The sequence below is a fragment of the Pelophylax lessonae genome (genome assembly GCF_965119305.1).
Source record: "Pelophylax lessonae genome assembly, chromosome: 4".
Lineage (NCBI taxonomy): Eukaryota > Metazoa > Chordata > Amphibia > Anura > Ranidae > Pelophylax > Pelophylax lessonae.
Window position 1 is genome coordinate 102,935,898 of NC_138771.1, and position 18,930 is coordinate 102,954,827.

The following is an 18,930-nucleotide window of genomic DNA, read 5'->3' on the forward strand; positions in this document are numbered from 1 at the left end:
TAAGCTAGGCAAGATCAAACTGAGCTGGGAATGCTGGTGCAGGGAGGTATTGACTGAGGGGACAGCCCCTAGGGGTGTGTCTATGCTAAAAGCTTTTGTTCTTAATTCTTGTTGCCTAGCTACTCCTGCGGAGCAAAGGTCAATACCCATTGGTGAAGACTTGTGAGTGGGCGGCGACTGTCGGAGGACGTAAGAGAAATGGTGTTCGCACCACACGTGAAGTATCGCCGTGAACGTTCGAGTGAGAGCAATAATTCTAGTGCTAGACCTCCAACTCCAAACAGGTAAACCTGCAAAGGTGTTTAAAGCACCACCTATCGAGATTTTTAAGTACTGTAGTTTGTCACCATTCCACGAAAATGCACAATTTTAGAGCATGACATATGTCAACATTTGTTTGATGTAACATCCTTCACATTTTACAAAAATAAAATAAAAATCTGCACAAATACCGCGAGACAAAAATTGCAACAATCGCCATTTTAGGTCCACTTTAAGTCCGAAAAACAAAATATCCTAATAGTACAGTGCAGGGCACAGGATCTGTAGTCTTAGACCATGGGTTATAAAGTGTCTACCTTCAGATAAACTATTGCCAGTGTCCAATTAATTGAAGGTAGTGGCATAGAACCCATCTAGTACTTCTGGTTATTCATCTAAAAGGTTCTTGCAAAACCATGACTGGGTGTGAAATCGTATAAGACAAGTTTTTCAGGTGGTCAGTGACAGCCTACTTGGATTTTAAGACCGGTTTATTTTAAAAAGTTAAGGGAAGGCAACAACAGTCCCTAAAACAAAGTAAAGAAGCCTGATACATACTTGTCCACTACCACGATCCCCTGCCATGACTGGCCGGTCAGCATCTCTCCCACTGTATCCAGATTTTCCTCCGCGACTGACATGACCACCTCTAGATGAATGGGCACCTCTAGATGAATGGGCACCTCTAGATGAATGGGCACCTCTAGATGAATGGGCACCTCTAGATGAATGGGCACCTCTAGATGAATGGCCAGGACCCTCTCTCCCAGGCCTGTTTGAGGAAAAGAAAAAAATAAGTATTGTTTTGATATTTCTAAGGTTGAAAAATACAATTCAATTCTTTAGTTCGGTATCTGAAACATTTTAGCATGCTCCCAAACTTTATAACAAGCCATCTGAACACTAGTCCATTTATAAACACTGCTAAGCATCTATGTTTAGAATAAAAACTACAATGGGAAGTGTACCTTGTGTCACGCTTATCTGGAGGCATTCCTCCTTCTTTCCAACTAGCTGAGCGTGGTGGGTTTCCTGGAGGGTCTCTCTGGTGGCGGCCATGCTGCATATCTTGATTGTTCATTCTGCCTCGTTCATGGCTTTGGCCTTCAGGTCTGTTTCCACCTGCTCTTTCAATACCCACAGGTCTCCTTTCATCCCGATCTCTCCTGTCTGTATCTCGTGGTTCATTTCGAGGTTGCGCTGCATCATTTCGTCTTGAATCACCAAAGTTCTTGTTAAATCCCTTTTTGCCTTCAGGTGGTACAAATCGGTCACGTCTGAAAAAAGGATTATCCCTTTAGTGAAAATACACAACCAACTGCTTTTGTTAATCTCAATTTGACCTAAACACAAGCACCATTTTTCTATACCCATTAATGCAAGATCTATCTGGGTGCCACTCCATAGGTGTGGGGTTGGCATATTTTGCCTAACTACAACGCCGTTACAATAAATTGATAGCTGTTTTTTAGTTTTTTTCATAACTACAGTACATACCGTATACTCTCGAGTGTAAGCCTACCCGACTATAAGCCGAGAAACCCAATTTTACCACAAAAAAACTGGGAAAATTTGACTCGAGTATAAGCCTAGGGTGGAAAATGCAGCAGCTACTGGTAAATTTAAAAAAAAAAAATACCAGAGGCAGCATGCATGGTACAGGAGAGGAAGAAGCTGCAGACATGGTGCAGGATATGCAGAGGTCTCTTACCCATCCCCAAGGCGCTTTACATTTAGAAATTGTGCCGCTCTGCGCCACACGTCATTGCACATGTGCCGTCTGCCCGAGCGCGTACGGACTTTCCCGAGCGGCTGCGGTGCATGCACAGTGTACATGTCGGGCTGGCCGCCGCTGACGTTCAGTCAGCCCCAGGGAGAACACGTAAGTGGGACCCTCACTCAAGTATAAGCCGAGGGGGGGCCTATCAGCATAAAAATGTGCTGAAAAAGTCAGCTTATACTCGAGTATATAAAAGGATCCAGCTTGATGTAGGATATACAGTATCTCACAAAAGTGAGTACACCCTCACATTTTTTGTAATTATTATATCTTTTTGTGTGACAACACTGGAAAAAAAATGACACTTTCCAACAACATAAAGTAGTGAATGTACAGCTTGTATAACAGTGCCATTAAAGAGGTTGTAACCCCCCCCCCCCAAAAAAAACCCTGTAAGACAAAGGCATTATGAGCTAGTATGCATCACATACTAGCTCATTAAGAAACTTACCTTAGAACGAAGCCCCCGCAGTGCCGCCCGCTCAGCGGTGACACGGTCGACATGTTCAGTCGTCCTGCTTCCTGGCTCACTTCCTCCGGCCATCTGATTGGCCGAAGGCGCGACTACATCACTGCTGCGCTAGTGCGCAGGAGCCGCCGTTCAGCGCACAGGGCTCTGAAAACAGCACGGGTGGCCGTTCCTTCAGAGCACATGCAACTTTAGGTGATATTTACAGTACCTATTAGGTAAGGCTTATCGATAGGTACAAGTTATAAGAGGGTTTACAACCTCTAATGTCTAAACCGCTGGCATTAAAAGTGAGTACACCCCTAAGTGAAAATATCCAAATTGGGCCCCAAGTGTCAATATTTTGTTTCACCACCATTATTTTCCATCACTGCCTTAACCCTCTTGGGCATTGAGTTCACCAGAGCTTCATGGGTTGCCACAGGAATCCTCTTCCACTCCTCAATGATGACCTCACGGAGCAGGTAGATGTTCGAGACCTTGCGTTCCTCCACCTTCTGTTTGAGGATTCCACACAGATGCTTAATAGGGTTTAGGTCTGGAGACATGCTTGACCAGTCCATCACCTTTACCCTCAGCTTCTTTAGCAAAGCAGTGGTCGTCTTGGAGGTGTGTTTGGGGTTATATTGGAATACTGCCCTGCGGTCCAGTCTCCGCACACGTCTGACACCATCTGAACCAAATAGGTTTATCTTGCTCTCAAAATACCACAGGACCTGGTTCAAGTAATCCATGTCCTTAGTCTGCTTGTCTTCAGCAAACTGTTTGCTGGCTTGCTCGTGCATCATTTTTTAGAAGAGGCTTGCTTCTGGGATGACAGCCACGCAGACCAATTTAATGCAGTGTGCGTTGTATGGTCTGAGCGCTGACAGGCTGACCATCCCACCCTTTGAACCTCTGCAGCAATGCTGGCAGCACTCATACGTCTATTTCCCAAAAACAACCTCTGGATAGGACGCTGAACACATGAACTAAACTTAGTTGAACCATGACAAAGCCTGTTCTGAGTGGAACCTGTCCTGGTAAACTACTGTATGGTCTTGGCCACCGTGCTGCAGCTCATTTTCAGGGTCTTGGCAATCATTTTATAGCTTAGGCCATCTTTACGTAGAGCAACAATTTTTTTTTTTCAGCTCCTCAGAGTTCTTTGCCGTGGAGGTGCCATGTTGAACTTGCAGTGACCAGTAAGAGTGAGAGCGATAACACCAAATTTAACACAACTGCTCCCCAAGCACACCTGAGACCTTACAACACTAATGAGTCACATGACAATGGGGAGGGAAAATGGCTAAATGGGCCCAATTTGGACATTTTTTACTTAAGGGTATACTCAGTTTTGTTGCCAGCAGTTCAGACATTAATGGCTGTGTGTTGACTTATTTTGAGGGGACAGTAAATTTACACTGTTATACAAGCTGTACACTCACTACTTTACATTATAGCAAAATCTAATTTCTTCAAGTGTCACATGAAAAGCTATAATTAAAATAGTTACAAAAATGTTAGGGGTGTACTCACTTTTGTGAGATACTGTACATCTTAGAAAAAGTGTTGAAATGTTTAAAAAATCTTATTAGGTGAAGTTAGGAATTGTCTAAATATGAGGACAGCCAGATTTGCTAGGTACAAATGCAGGTGTTTCCTGCTTTGCTTTCAACCCCTAAAAATTATGTGGGGTATGGGGCGTGGCTTGCAGCCGATGCAGTAAGACGCGCCGCGAGCTCTCTCCGCCGCTGATCCTGTATTTTATCCTGAAATCTGCCGGTACTACTGCCGTTTTACTTGCAAACTTACCTCCTGACCTTCCTGAGGGTGATACTTACCTGCCAGCCCGAGTTCCACCGACTGTGTGACGTCTAGGAGAGGGAAGGATACTTCGGCACCCACGGACCATGCGGGCCAAGATGGCGGCCGTTCGTCCCGCTCGGCCAGGGAGGCAGCCCTGAAGCTGTTTGCCAAGTCCACTGGCAAGGACACTCCAGCTAAGCCCCATTCCAGCCCTGAGGGGTCTGGTGTTCTGCCATCCGTGTCGACCGAGGCAGAAGAGGCTTGGCTTGAGGACGCTGGTGATTCTCCCATGTGGGACACAGCGAGTACTGTAGCCATTCCCATCCCAGAGCCGGTGCGGTGAGATCATGGTGAGAGTGCTCCTGAACCTACACTGCGGGATATTTTTACTGCAGTTACAACATGCAATAAGGCCATTCATGTCCTTACTTTTGAAATTAAAGGGGTGAAAATGGAGGTGAAACAAAATATGATGAAACTGCGGGACCGCACAACGGCTATAGAGGATAGATTGGGAACTGTGGAAAATGATTTGGCACCATTGCAGGAGGATGTGCATCAAGTACAACTTATAACTTCAGGCCACTCTGCACTTTGAAGGATATGGAAAACGGACTCCGCCGCAACAACATCAAAGCGGTGGGTAAACCGGAGAAGGCGGGGGGGGGGGGGGGGGGGGAGATGTGGGCAATTAAACATCTCTACAGTGGCCAATCTATAAAAATCTATATAGGCAATCTAGATAAAAATGAAAAAAAAAAAAGGTAACAAGCCACTTTAAAAAAGGTAAATACTGCAATAACTTACCATGTGTTCATTGAAAACACACTGCACAATTCACCTTTAAGATAAACCTTATTGTAGTGTCGAAAGTTTCACAGTATTACCTGTCAAAAGATGCTGCAGATGAAGATTCTGGAAACCGACCCCTCTCTCTATGATCAAAGTCATTGAACCTATTCTGCTGACGGTTGTAGTCCGATCCTTGGTTGAAGCGAGTGTCTGTATCCATCGCCATCTTCTTGTTCTCATTCCAAAATGGGTCATCTCTCCTAAGGGATACAAGTTCATGTCTCAAATCTTACTCCATTTTCATTTTGTACAAGGCATAAGCTACCACTGACAGTGGTCAGCAGAATTCTAAATGCAGCCACTGCATCAATGGAGAGAAGATACAGTATGAGGGCTTTAGTCTGAAGATTTTAACTACACTATACTGTACCCCATAGTTCGTTATTTTTTCAGTGTCCAATCACCTTCAGGTGACTGTACACGGGCAAAAGCTTCACTTGATTCAACCCTGGTATATCAATATAACCCTGACCAGTCCATGGGGCTTCCGTTTTCTTTCAGCTAGCAATAAGACGGTGACAGAAGAGAATGGAAGGACTGCATCTTGTATTACTCCATTACATGGAATTTACAGGTACATCAAAATTCCTATCTTTATCAGAGTACAGGACATGGGAATCAATTCATAGACCATGGGACAAGCCTCAAGATAATGGTTCGGAAACAGAAGATTAGGTGACAGCTCTGGATGCTAGATGGTGTAAAGGGTCAATCCAACCTTAGCAGGATAGGCTTCCAGCAGAAGAGGGGGGACCTCCCTGCAAGGTAGTGAATAGCACAGAGATCAGAGGGGACTAGGGAAGACATGGCACATAGCCAAAGAAGTCATGCCTGACTAATGGAAAAACACAAAAATGCATTGTGGCATCCGGAAAGTCGTGGGAAAGAAAATGTGGAAGACGATAAGGGCACTAATGAAGCAAGGAGAACAGACTTCCAAGATACATAGCCACAGATGGCGGAAGGGAAGCCAAATCAGAGCGATTACTGCCAGGATTGACAGAGTGAGGATCCATTTTTATAAGGACTCATAAAAGGTAATCCCCAAAAACAGAAAAGGGCTCTGCTTGTAAAGAGATGCTACATGAGTCCCAGAGTAGGGGGGTGATGTCACAGAAGACCATAGCCATCATGAGTAGGAGGAAGAGTTAAGGGGTCAGGAAGGGAATAACAAGCAGAAGCATGTGCAGGAATGAGAACAAACCCCAGAATGAGGCAAAACAGTCTTCAAAGTCTAAAAACGGGGTGAAAAAAAGTGTGTGTGTGCAACTCAGAGAATTTGGGAGGCACCAAAGAAATATTAGGAAATAACTGGGAAAACCGGTAGAACAGCTGTAAGCTGGAGATGAGAATTGAGCAAAACAGCCCAAGTGCCGAAGCCCCTATTAGGGGAGGTGGAGATGAAAAGGCAATTACCTAAAGAAAACCTTTAGAATGGTGATGTGACATGTCAACACCAAGTTGACACATTAAGTCAACAGGTACTGAGGTCAAGGCCTTGGGAAGGCAAAACAGAATTGCAATGCTGGCCTGTTAAAAGCAATTTGGCAATTCACAGCCGTGCAAGAGGTAGGTAAATTTGCTGCAAAGCTCAAGTCAAAACACAGAATACATGAGAATTAGTCACATAAAAAGGCAACTGGAAGTGTCAGCAAGAGAAAAAAAAAAGCTGTGCACAGATCAGGCATATATGGGAATGTGCTTAAGAAGAACGTCAAGGAAAGGCTTGGCATCCAGACCAAAGGTCAGGGAGAAAAACCATGAAAGCATGTGGGCTCAGCAGCAGGTTAAGTAGTGTAGGCAGCAGCAAGCAGACATATGCAATAATTCAGGCTCAGGAGTCCTGCTGTGGTATCCAGTCTCTGAGGCACCCTGTGTCTGTTCAAGGAGTAAGATAGGGCAAAATAATTTAGCATCACAAGGTGCACCAAAATTGTTTTTAATCTAAGAATAACATTGTTGAATGAACAGAAGGGAATTATGACCCTTCACACTGTTATTGCGAAGGATGGGTTCACACATGTGCAATGCGGGAACCATTCTGTCCTGGGACCAATCCTGTTTAATTTATTCATAAATGATCTAGAGGAGGGGATATCTAGTACAATCTCAGTATTTGCAGATGATACTAAATTAGGCTTGCCAATATCTTCTATGCAGGATGTGGAAACCTTGCAAGCGGACCTGAACAAAATAACGGGGTGGGCAACTACATGGCAGATGAGATTGAATGTTGAAAAATGTAAAGTAATGCACTTGGGGGCCAGAAACCAGAAAGCAAGCTACTTACTAGGGGGGGAACCACTGGGTGAGTCTAGGATGGAAAAGGACTTGGGGGTACTGGTAAACAGGCTTGGCAGTGGCATGCAATGCCAAGCTGCCGCAAGCAAAGCCAACAGAATACTGGGTTGTATAAAAAAGGGGATTCACTCCAGAAATAAAGAGCTTATTCTCCCACTCTACAAGACTCTGGTCCGGCCACATCTGGAGTATGCTGTCCAGTTCTGGGCACCGGTCCTCAGGAAGGATGTGCTGGAACAGGAGAAAGTCCAGAGAAGGGCAACAAAAATAATTAGGGGAATGGAGGACATCAGCTATGAGGAAAGACTACAAGCACTGAACCTATTCTCTCTGGAGAAGAGACGATTGAGGGGGGATATGATATCAATGTACAAATACTGTACTGGCGACCCTAGCATACGGAACAAACTATTCAGAGAAAGGAGATACAATAAGACACGTAGCCACTCACTAAAACTTGAGGAAAGGCGGTTTAACCTTAAAGTGCGTAAGGGGTTCTTCACTGTAAGAGCGGTAAGGATGTGGAATTCTCTTCCACAAGCAGTCGTATCAGCAGGGAGCATTGATAGTTTCAAAAAACTATTAGATGGACACCTTAAAGACCACAACATACAGGGGTATACAATGTACGGTTAAAAGCAAACACACACACATCATAGGTTGAACTGGATGGACTGATGTCTTTTTTCAACCTCACTATGTAACCAGCGCATCTCCTGTGCAGGTTCCTGATTCTCATATCACTCACAGGCATTTCACACTGCCTTCTGCAAACCGCTGCGGGTGTCAAAAGAAAGTTATTAACAACCCCAGACCAGTTCACAGACCGCAGTGCGAACTTTCAAATTGTACAGGAAGCAGATGGCATGGGTGTAAACACCGATGCGATTCCATTGCAGACCCAAAAAAAAAAAAGGTTCCTGCACCATTTTGTTGCGAAAGCGATGCAGTTTCAGCCAGTTTGTAAGGCTGAATTTGCATCGCACAGACATAACATGTGATCTGCACAGCAAAGCGTTGTAAATCACATATGATGTCTGTGTTCGCACCTGTGTGAATCCAGCCTTGGGGGGGGGGGGGGGGGGATTTCTTACCTGAGAGACTCAGCAGCAGGTCTACAGATTAGACAAAGGACCACCAGAGACCAAGTAGCAGTCTGCTTGCTGCATGAGTTTTAACCAATGCCATCATGTGCCTGATGGCGTGTGCAGCACGAAAAGGGGTTCTCCAAACTACAGCCCTCCAGTTGTTCATGAACTACAACTCCCATCATGTCTCTTCATGTCTGAATGTCAGAGTTTTACGATTCATGGGACGTGTAGTTCGGGCAACAGTTTAAGGGCTATACAGGTAGTTTGGAGATCCCGACAGAAAAAAAAAAAAAGCAGAGTAAAACTAGGTACACAGTTTTTATTAGGGATGCACCGAAATGAAAATTTTGGACCGAAAATGCAGGATGCCCTTGGCCGAAAACCGAAACCGAAAATAACTTTTTCCCCCAAAAATTTTTTTAAAATGGATAGAACAGGGGCATACACCAAAAACAGGTAGTGACGTACACCTGTCGCTGCCACCCTGTCACAGTATATGTACTGTGATGGGTTGACAAGTGGTTAATTTAATTACCAATGGTATTAGTATTATGCAGCATGAGGGGGTTAATGTATTGTCACTGCTGGTCACTCATCTATTAGTGAGCGACCAGTGGCAGGTAATTAACCCCTTTGTGCTGCATTAGTGCAACCAGTATCAGTGCAACCAGTGTTAATTAACACTGATACTGGTTGCACTAATGCAGCACAAAGGGGCTAATTACCTGCCACTGGTCGGTCACTAATAGATGAGTGACCTGCAGTGACAATACATTAACCCCCTCATGCTGCATAATACTAATATCATTGGTAAGCTGCCTCAGCTCCCCCCCATCTCCCCCCACTCCCACTGCCTCAGCGTCCCCCTCCTCGGGTGTCCTGCATTCAAAAGTCCCGCCTCTGGCCGGCGGCACCGCCTCTCAATGACGTCCCTACTACGATCTGTGCATTATGAATGGACATACCAGGTCGGGGGGCGGGGCGAGCGGCCGCTATAGAGAGAACTAATGTGATCCTTCCTGTCAGCTCAGCACGTCTATGTGTGAATGAGAACAGAACTGCGCTGACACCGGGGGGGGGGGTGTTGGGGGGGCGGAGCGGCCGCTATTAGCTGTAACTATGCGAGAGCTTCACTTCCTTGTCAGCGGAGATACATGCCTGTCAGTGAAGTGAAGCTCTCACATAGGTACAGCTAATAGCGGCCGCTCTGACCGCCCCCGCCCCCGGTGTCAGCTCAGTTCTGTTCTCATTCACACAGACGTGCTGAGCTGACAGGAAGGATCACATTAGTTCTCTCTATAGCGGCCGCTCGCCCCGCCCCCCGACCTGGTATGTCCATTCATAATGTACAGATTGTAGTAGGGACGTCACTGAGAGGCGGACGGCCGGCCAGAGGCGGGACTTTTAAACCTGCCCTGCGCCCTCCTCCTTCCCCACGGCGGCCATATTTTCGGCACTGTTAACCCATTATCGGCCGAAATGAGAGAGGCTCATTTTCGGCCGATAATTTCGGTGGCCGATAATTTCGGTGGCCGAAATTTCGGTGCATCCCTAGTTTTTATTGTTCATCCAGCAGGTTGAAAAAACCCTGACATACCCATGCAATAACATGATCGATGTTAATACAGGGATTTCTCCTGCTCAGAAATTGTATTAGACAGGGGATCCCGCAATCTTGAAGAAACATTAGGATTATCCATATATCAGGAGAAAGTGCGCCAATAATTTCTCCAGCTCAGTTTACCATACTCTGTTCAACAGATAAGGTGGCTATGGCTGGCTTTATTGTAGGACCAGTCAGAGCAAAGGAGGACTTCAAAAGGAGTCTCCAAAATGTCTATCTGCTGAATCTTTCAACTCAAAAATTAACTTCAGGTAGTCAAAAAAAAAAAAAAAAAGGCCACCAAATTGAAACCGGTAAACATAAGGCCTCATGCACACTGGACGTTTTCACAGCTGCTGTTCTTGGCTTCAGACATTTTTCTGGTCCAGTTTAAGGCTTTCCCATCATGGCAGGCATACCCCCCTGAAGGAGTCTTCAGGGTCTGAGACATGAATGGACCAAGGACATGCACCTATGTGTAGCGCCCTGTGTCTTAACTTGTTACAACACATTTCAAGGTGAGAGTCAAATGCAGGATCCAGTGCCCAAAGCAAACATTATGGGCCAATCAAGCCACAGTGTCTGGTTCCCAAGATGTACTAAAGGTTAAAATGATCCAGAAACTGGTAGCGAGCCATGAAGGTAATAAGCAATCAGATCTTGATAAAAGTGTTTAAGGAGTTAAAATGAATCGGGTGAAAAATAGTAGGAAATACCAACCCAATCCAAGAAGAGAAGGCTTTCATCAAATAACACTAGCAAAAAAAATTGGAGCCTGGACAGAGTTAATACATTAGGGGTATATCAAAGCAAAGCTTTTTTCCAGTGTCCAATCACCTAGATGAATATAATATGATCTATAAACCAATTCCTATGTCCAGTACAGTATGATAAAGAAAACACATTTTGCCAAGGCAACGGTTGGTTATCTTTTTAGGAAAAACCAAAGCAGGAAAACCCAATTAAAAAGGATAAATATTTGTCCCAGTATGTATGATTTGATCACCCCACTGTCATCATTAATAGGAGATACCTGTGGTCAACATCACGAGGTCGTTTCAAAGAGTTTCTCTTCTCCTGCTCAAAGCGAAGCTGCTCTTGTTGTCGCCTCAGTTCCTCCCTTTCACGTGCAATGCGCTCGGCTTCTTTTCGCCTTTCCTGCAGAGTACAACATACTTAAGAAAATGCTTTGTTCCACAACAGCACATAACAGTGAAAAGCATTGCAAGACAAGGCAGCTGAAGAAAAGATTTCAGAGAACATATACCTTTCACAAACCAATCCTAACTGTGCACTCCTGAGCAACACATGCACAATACAATATTTTGCTTACTCCAATGACGGACCCTTATACCAAAATGACGACGTTTGAGGCCTGCCTCGAAACAGATTACATGCAAATACCTGCAAACTTCAACTGCAGGCCTTCTGTCCATACAACTTTGGGGTCACTACAAAAGGCAAAAATAGCAAACCTACTTAACTCCACTTCAAGTCAAAGCAGCAAGTGTGTAGTAGGATTGCAAATAATAGTTTGAGACAGCCGATTTACCTAAATCTACAAGGACAACACTTAAAGTATCTATAGTAAAAAAGGTATAAATCAATGAATTCAACTTTGGATTTCAGTTAATTCTAGATTAGCCATTAGTCTAAATGATCTGGTTTGTAAACTTACTTTATGAAGACCCCACACTCTTCTATGAACTTTGTGACACATGTTCACAATCAATGTCCTGTGGGATAGGCTGTCATAGAATTCATAGAGCCCGCCTTCTTAACTGCAGAGCAGCTGTGTGAAAGAATTCTGGGAGGGAGTCCATAAAGGAAAACTGGATTTTTCTCTTACCGTAAAACCCTTTTCTCTGAGGTTCACTGACAGGCACAGCTCCATGTCTAGACCATTGGGTTTATGCTGCCCTCTTCAGGAGTAGGACAAGGCGGAAACAATTTTGGATACCCCCCTGACACAGTCCCAGGGGGTATACCATCACTTCCTGCTATAGGACTTCAGTCTGTAACAAACATTGTCAGAAGAATATATAACCCAGCAGAGGGGCGGGTGCTGTGTGTCAGTGAACCTCAGAGAAAAGGATTTTACGGTAAAACAAAAATCCAGTTCTCTTCTGTTCACTGACAGACACCGCCCCATGTCTTCTAGACCATTGGGATGTCCCAAAACAGCGTCAATATGAGGGGGGTGGAAAAAACACAGCAAGAGATATATTTCAACAAGGTTAAACATAGCCAATCAGGTAAAACAGGAGCTCAATGGCGAACTCACTGCACAAAAGTGTGAACCAAGGACTTTGCAGCAAACAGCCTTTGAAAAAATATGGCCAAGGTAAAGACCTGGCCCTTGATGGTGCCCAGATCCAAACTTCGATCTACACCTAGTTGTAGAAACTCCAACAGGCGAGAGACAGAAAAGGAATGGGGAGAAACCCCCAGGACTTACACCAAGTAATGTACGACTTCCAAACTGATAAAAAAAAAAAAAAAACTTTGCTGGAAGTAGATTTCCTAGCTTTAACAAATTAGGAATCACCGACTACGACAGCACTCTGTCCTTCAGCATCTGGCTTTCAATAGCCAGGGACTAACGCAGAATGGAACATTGGTCCCCGAGACAGATATTCCCTGAGAGGAAGTTTAGAAGGGACATCTGCTACCAGCCCTGACTAATCCCTTTCTACCTTTATTCCGCGTAGTGGTCTTGACAGAAGTTCTATTGGAGAAAAGGCGTAAAATCAGACGATTCTGACCCCAAAGGGCCACCAGTGCATCTGCACTTCGGCCAGAGGATCTGTAGACCTTGACACAAACCTCTGCACCTTCCTGTTGAGACAGGAGTTCAACAGGTCCACATCGGGGGTCTCCCACCGAAGGCACAGCCGATGAAACACCTCCGGGTGAAGAGGCCATTCTCCCGGATACAACTTCTGCTGACCTAAGATAGTTCGCTTGCCAATTCTCTACCCCCAGAATGTGCACAGCAGAGGCCCTGAACATATTGTTCTGCCCACCTCAAGCTACCGGCCACTTCACGGGCCACCAGGGCACTCCTTGTGCCCCCTTGATGACTGACATATGCCACAGCTGTAGCATTGTCTGATTGTGTCCTCAGAGCGTCCCTGCAGGCGATCCGTCCGGGAGACAAAGCCTGATCGCCTGAATCTCCAGGATGTTGATCGGCAGACTAGACTTCTCTCGAGTCCAAACACCTTGGCCAGATGATACTCCCAAGACAAACTCCAACCGTACAGACTGGCATCCGTGGTAAATACAGTTTAATACAGGGGAAGAAAATATTTTCACAGGGGAATCACCGGGGAGCGGAGCCAACAAATCAGAGACTCCCTCGAACCTAGACTCGACAGGACCAGATTGTCCAGTGACAGCAGGTCCTTGTTTCATTTGGACAGAATCTCTCTTTGCAGAGGTCTGCTATAGAACTGAGAAAACGGAACTGCCTCAAAAAGTTGGAAACATGAGGCCAAGTGCTTGCATGCAAGTCCTGAGTGAAAAACGACAGTTGGACAACAGGATTTGAACCGCATCCTGTACCTTTAGAAGTTTTGCTTGAGGGAGAAACACCCAGGCCAACGCTGAGTCCAGCGTCAGACCCAAGTAGTCCAGCCGATTTCTGAAAATTTAGTGTCCATCAGAACCCCTGTACAGTTTGCACAGTAATGTCCAAGTTGGCTTCTAGAGTCGAGGAAGACACTGCGCACAGAAGCAGATCATCCAGGTAACCAGTACGGTGATCCTTTTCTGCCATAGCAAGGCCAGAACTGAGGCCAAAACCTTTGTCAACATCAGAGGAGCTAAGGAGAGACCAAAAGGTAATGCCACAAACTGATAGTGCTCCTCGCCCACGGCAAAAATGAACAAAACGCTGATGCCTGACAAATTGGAATATGAAGGTAAGCGTCCTTGAGATCGATAGAAGCCAGAAGATCCCCTTGATGAAGGAAAGCTACTACTACCATGCGGATGGAGTCCATCCGAAATTTCTGAACCCGCAAAAAGTGGTTCAGAGCCTACTCTTGAGCCGGCACAATGACACCTTGTGCTAAAAGGTCCTGCACTGCCCGTAGAGGCCCTGTAGCCCCCAGGTGCAAGTTGGAAAGAACCTTGTCGGAGGCAAGGACTGAATTCGATCTTGGAACTGAACCAACTCGTGGACCCATCGGTCCTGAATGAGCAAGGTCCACAGATCCAGAAAAAGGCAAAGACATCCCACCAACCCTGATGCAGGTGAGGGCGCCACTTCAGGCTGGGGGAAGACTTGTTTGCAGAACCAGAAGAGCCCAATTTTGAATTATTCCAGGGTCTCTTGGAGCCTCCCGCAAAGTTACAAGTGGATCTCAAACCCTTTTCCTGCGATCCAGGCAGACGAAAGGGACGCTTGTGACCCGAGAAAAAAGGGCCACGTTTAAGACCAGGTTCCTTGTTCTTAGCAGCCTGTGGAAGTAATGTACTCTTACCTCTGGTAAGGCCCCTAATGATCTCTTCCATAGAGGCATTGGACAGACCTACAGAAAGTAAAATCAGTCAGTACCTTTTTAGAAGGCTGGTTGGCTGACCAGTGCTTCGACCATATGCTGGGAAGAAGCACCAAAATCAGATACCCTGCCGGCCAAGGGGGCCACATCCAAAGATGTATCACAAATGTACTGTAACCCCTGGATCAACTGATCCGCCAGCAAAGGAGGGTGTTGACTCCCTTCCAGATCCTGGCGTAAAACTTTTGCCCATTCCATTAAGGTCTGGGATACCAAGGTGATAGCAAACACCGGCCTCAAAATTAAACCAGCCACGGTGAAAAGATACTGGAACAGAGCCTCAGCTCTCTTGTCCATGGGATCCTCAAAGGATGGAGAATCATCCAACCATCATAACCTGGAAACCTGAGAGTCCACCGACAGTGGAACTAAGTTTCTTCAGGAGAGACTGCTCAAAAAGGGATATCTCCTAGCAAAGTGCTTAGGTACTCCAACCATGCGTTTTGGGGGAACCCCACTGACTAGTGACAATCTTGGCAAAATAGGCAGGAAAAGGGAACACCTTTGTCACCTTGGAAGATTTGCGGGTGTTAAACTGCACCAGCGTTCCATACTCCAAATTAGCCGAGTCCTCCAACTTTAAAAGTTTCCCGCACGGACAATTAGGGTATCCACCAGCGTTTTTCATGTGCTGTTAGAGCACTCAGCGTGCATGGACTCAGACCCAGTGGGCTGAGACTCGTCCGCGGTGGTCAATTCCACCTCAGACTATGAGGAAGCAGCGGATACAGGTAAAGGCTGGGGGCACTTCTTGCTAGGCCTCCTTTGCAGGGCCATATCTACTTTGGATACAAGTGCAGGGCTTCGGTTATGGCCACCAGGGGGGCAGACAAACCCAAAATGCCCTGCAGCTTCCAGGACTGGGTCAGGTGATGATACATGCTCCAGAGAACCCATTGCCAACAAGGGGTTATTCGAAGCCACGCACAACAGAATATTTTTCTTTGCAAAAAAAAGGGAACGCCCACCCGCACCACAAGAATTAGCGCACCAGCAGCGCTGTTTAGCAGAGGAAGGATCATATACCCTCAGACCCACCACCACAGAGCTAGAGTACCAAACAGCCTGCCACACTGATCGAAGAGAAAGTGCTGACACTAGAGGCCCCCGCAGCACATCACCACACTCAAGAATACAAGGAAATGCCCACCCTTATGCTCTATGGGAAACCCAAAACATGACTGCTCGACTACACAAACATGGCCGCCGAAACCGGTAACGCAGCATCCACGGCAATATGGCGGCGCTGCACAGGACCCGGGACCCCACTGGACCCAGGGAAGAGGCATTCAATAGGGGGGAAAGAATAACCCCTCAAGCTCTGCTATACTCAAACAGTTGTGTTTCAAGCAGTGACAGAAAAAGACCCCATAACTCAAAAGTAGAAGGGCGGCTGCTGCGTCTGTCGAACTTCAGAGAAAAGGATTTTACAGTAAGTCCTTTCAATCCAGTTCTCTAGCGTTCGACTGACGCAGCTCTGCTTAATTATAGACTATAGGGATGTCCCAAAGCAGTAAAGCGGTGGGAACAAGACAAACAAAAAACCTGAATGCCCCAATGGCCAAAACGTAGCCAACCAGGTAAAACTGAGCTCAACCAGAAACAGGAGCTTCCCCGAAACAACGAACCCTCAGAGAAACCAAAAAAGGGAGTTATCTTAAACTGCAGCCTGCAAAACCTTCTAGTCAAAAAAAGCATCCGCTGATGCCAGCACATCTACATTGTAGAACTTTGTAAAAAGGTATGCACAGATGACCAAGTTGCCGCCTTGCAAACTTGTAGCACCAACGCCTAATGGTGAAAAGCCCAGGAGGCACTCAGCGCTCTAGTAAAATGCTCCTTCACTGGAAAAAAGGAGGAATCTGACCCTTAGGAGAATAGGCCTGTACCACAGTCTGTCTGATCCATTTGGAAATGGTTGCAGCAGACGCAGCCAGTCCTTTTTACGAGGTCCAGCCTTAAGGACAAAAAGAGCGTCCAATTTTCTGAAGGACGCAGTGGTCTCCAAGTAAACCCTGATAGCCTGGACCACATTCAAAGAAAGTAAAGCATACTTAGGCTGCTGAGGTTTAGGGCAAAGGGAAGTCAGTACAATGTCTTCATTTAAATGAAAATCAGAAACCACCATAGGAAGGAACGGCTGATTAGGTTGAAGTACCACCTTATCTCTGTGAACCACCAGATAAGGTGAGCGGCAAGACAACGCCGCCAGTTCAGATACTCTGTAGGCAGAAATGAACCTCAACCTTCTGAGACAAAGCAAGTAGAGACTTCTCCCGAATTTTCTCAAAGGAGGCTTTTGAAGGACAGACAGCACCAAATTGAGATCCCATGGCAACAGGGATCGCCCTGGAGGTGCCAAATGGCACACACCAAAATGGAAAACAAGCGAGGGTGCTCTTTCAGCGACTCGCACCATGAAATGTACGAATTCTTTGTGCGATGATGGATTTGTCGAGAAGACATCTTCCTAGCCTTCAAAAGAGTGGGGATTACAGACCCAGAGAGACGCCCATCTCTCAACTCCTGACTTTCAACAGCCATGCCGTTAAAGCTAGCGACTAAAGCAGGATGGAAGATCGAACCTTGAGACAACAGATCTTCCCTGAGACAAAGCCTCCAAGGGATACCGGTGGCCAATCTTATGAGGTCTGCGTACCAAGACCAACAAGGCCAGTATGGAGCCACCAGAATGACCAGAATGTTTTCCACCTCTATCCTGCGCAGAAGATTAACAGGGGAAATGCATAAGTCAATTGATACTGATCCCAAGGAGAAACCAGGGCGTCTGTGGCATCAGCCAGTGGATTTCGAGACCCAACTACTAATCTCTGCACCTTCTTGAGGCGGGAGGCCAACAGATCGACCTCGGGGGTCCCCCACCGAACACATAGTAGGTGAAACACCTCCGGGTGTAGGGACCACTCCCCTTAAACCAACACCCGACTACTCAAGTCAGGGTTCATACACATTTTCACCAATAAAATTCCATGACTTTTCCATGACTTCACGTAAATATTCATGACCTAATGTTTCATGAAATGTCTATGTATACATGTTAAATAAGAAGAAAATCCATGTCACACCCAGCATATTTTTACTAAAATAAATGACATTCTTTGTAGTGTACAGTACCTCTGCAGTTAGGGTTTCGTTTCTGGATACAGCGCGACTCAAAATGGTCCCTTGTTTTACAGTGGATGAGATGGAAGCACCGCTGCCGCAGCTGGGAGCCGGTGTCACTTCAGGCGCACGGGTGAAAAAGCCATCAATCGGATTGGAAGCTGTCAAGCACGCAGCTGCAGACTGGTGCTTTGCACCTTTAGCGTGGCTAGACAGCGCTGCCTCTCCCATGTTCGAAATGTCAAACGTTTTACGACACACACTGTACATTTAGCGGACATGATACAGGAGAAGGTCAGAGGCTGCGGACATGATACAGGAGGTGGTCAGAGACTGCGGACATGATACGGGAGGTGGTCAGAGGCTGCGGACATGATACGGGAGGTGGTCAGAGGCTGCGGACATGATACGGGAGGTGGTCAGAGGCTGCGGACATGATACGGGAGGTGGTCAGAGGCTGCGGACATGATACGGGAGGTGGTCAGAGGCTGCGGACATAATACGGGAGGTGGTCAGAGGCTGCGGACATGATACGGGAGGTGGTCAGAGGCTGCGGACATGATACGGGAGGTGGTCAGAGGCTGCGGACATGATACGGGAGGTGGTCAGAGGCTGCGGACATGATACGGGAGGTGGTCAGAGGCTGCGGACATGATACGGGAGGTGGTCAGAGGCTGCGGACATGATACGGGAGGTGGTCAGAGGCTGCGGACATGATACGGGAGGTGGTCAGAGGCTGCGGACATGATACGGGAGGTGGTCAGAGGCTGCGGACATGATACGGGAGGTGGTCAGAGGCTGCGGACATGATACGGGAGGTGGACAGAGGCTGCGGACATGATACGGGAGGTGGTCAGAGGCTGCGGACATGATACGGGAGGTGGTCAGAGACTGCGGACATGATACGGGAGGTGGTCAGAGGCTGCGGACATGATACGGGAGGTGGTCAGAGGCTGCGGACATGATACGGGAGGTGGTCAGAGGCTGCGGACATGATACGGGAGGTGGTCAGAGGCTGCGGACATGATACGGGAGGTGGTCAGAGGCTGCGGACATGATACGGGAGGTGGTCAGAGGCTGCGGACATGATACGG

General features: G+C 46.6%; 1 protein-coding gene across 1 annotated transcript in view; it reads right to left on the bottom strand.

Moving 5' to 3' along the window:
- Positions 1 to 18,930, bottom strand: part of SLTM (SAFB like transcription modulator) — a 111,106-nt gene that overhangs the window by 6,667 nt on the left and 85,509 nt on the right. Inside the window, exons 16-19 of the mRNA XM_082257053.1 lie at positions 11,179 to 11,303; positions 5,186 to 5,350; positions 1,213 to 1,538; positions 820 to 926 (exon numbers count right to left, since the gene is read on the bottom strand). Coding sequence (XP_082113179.1) covers positions 820 to 926; positions 1,213 to 1,538; positions 5,186 to 5,350; positions 11,179 to 11,303 — 723 coding nt within the window. The remainder of the gene's footprint in view (positions 1 to 819; positions 927 to 1,212; positions 1,539 to 5,185; positions 5,351 to 11,178; positions 11,304 to 18,930) is intronic.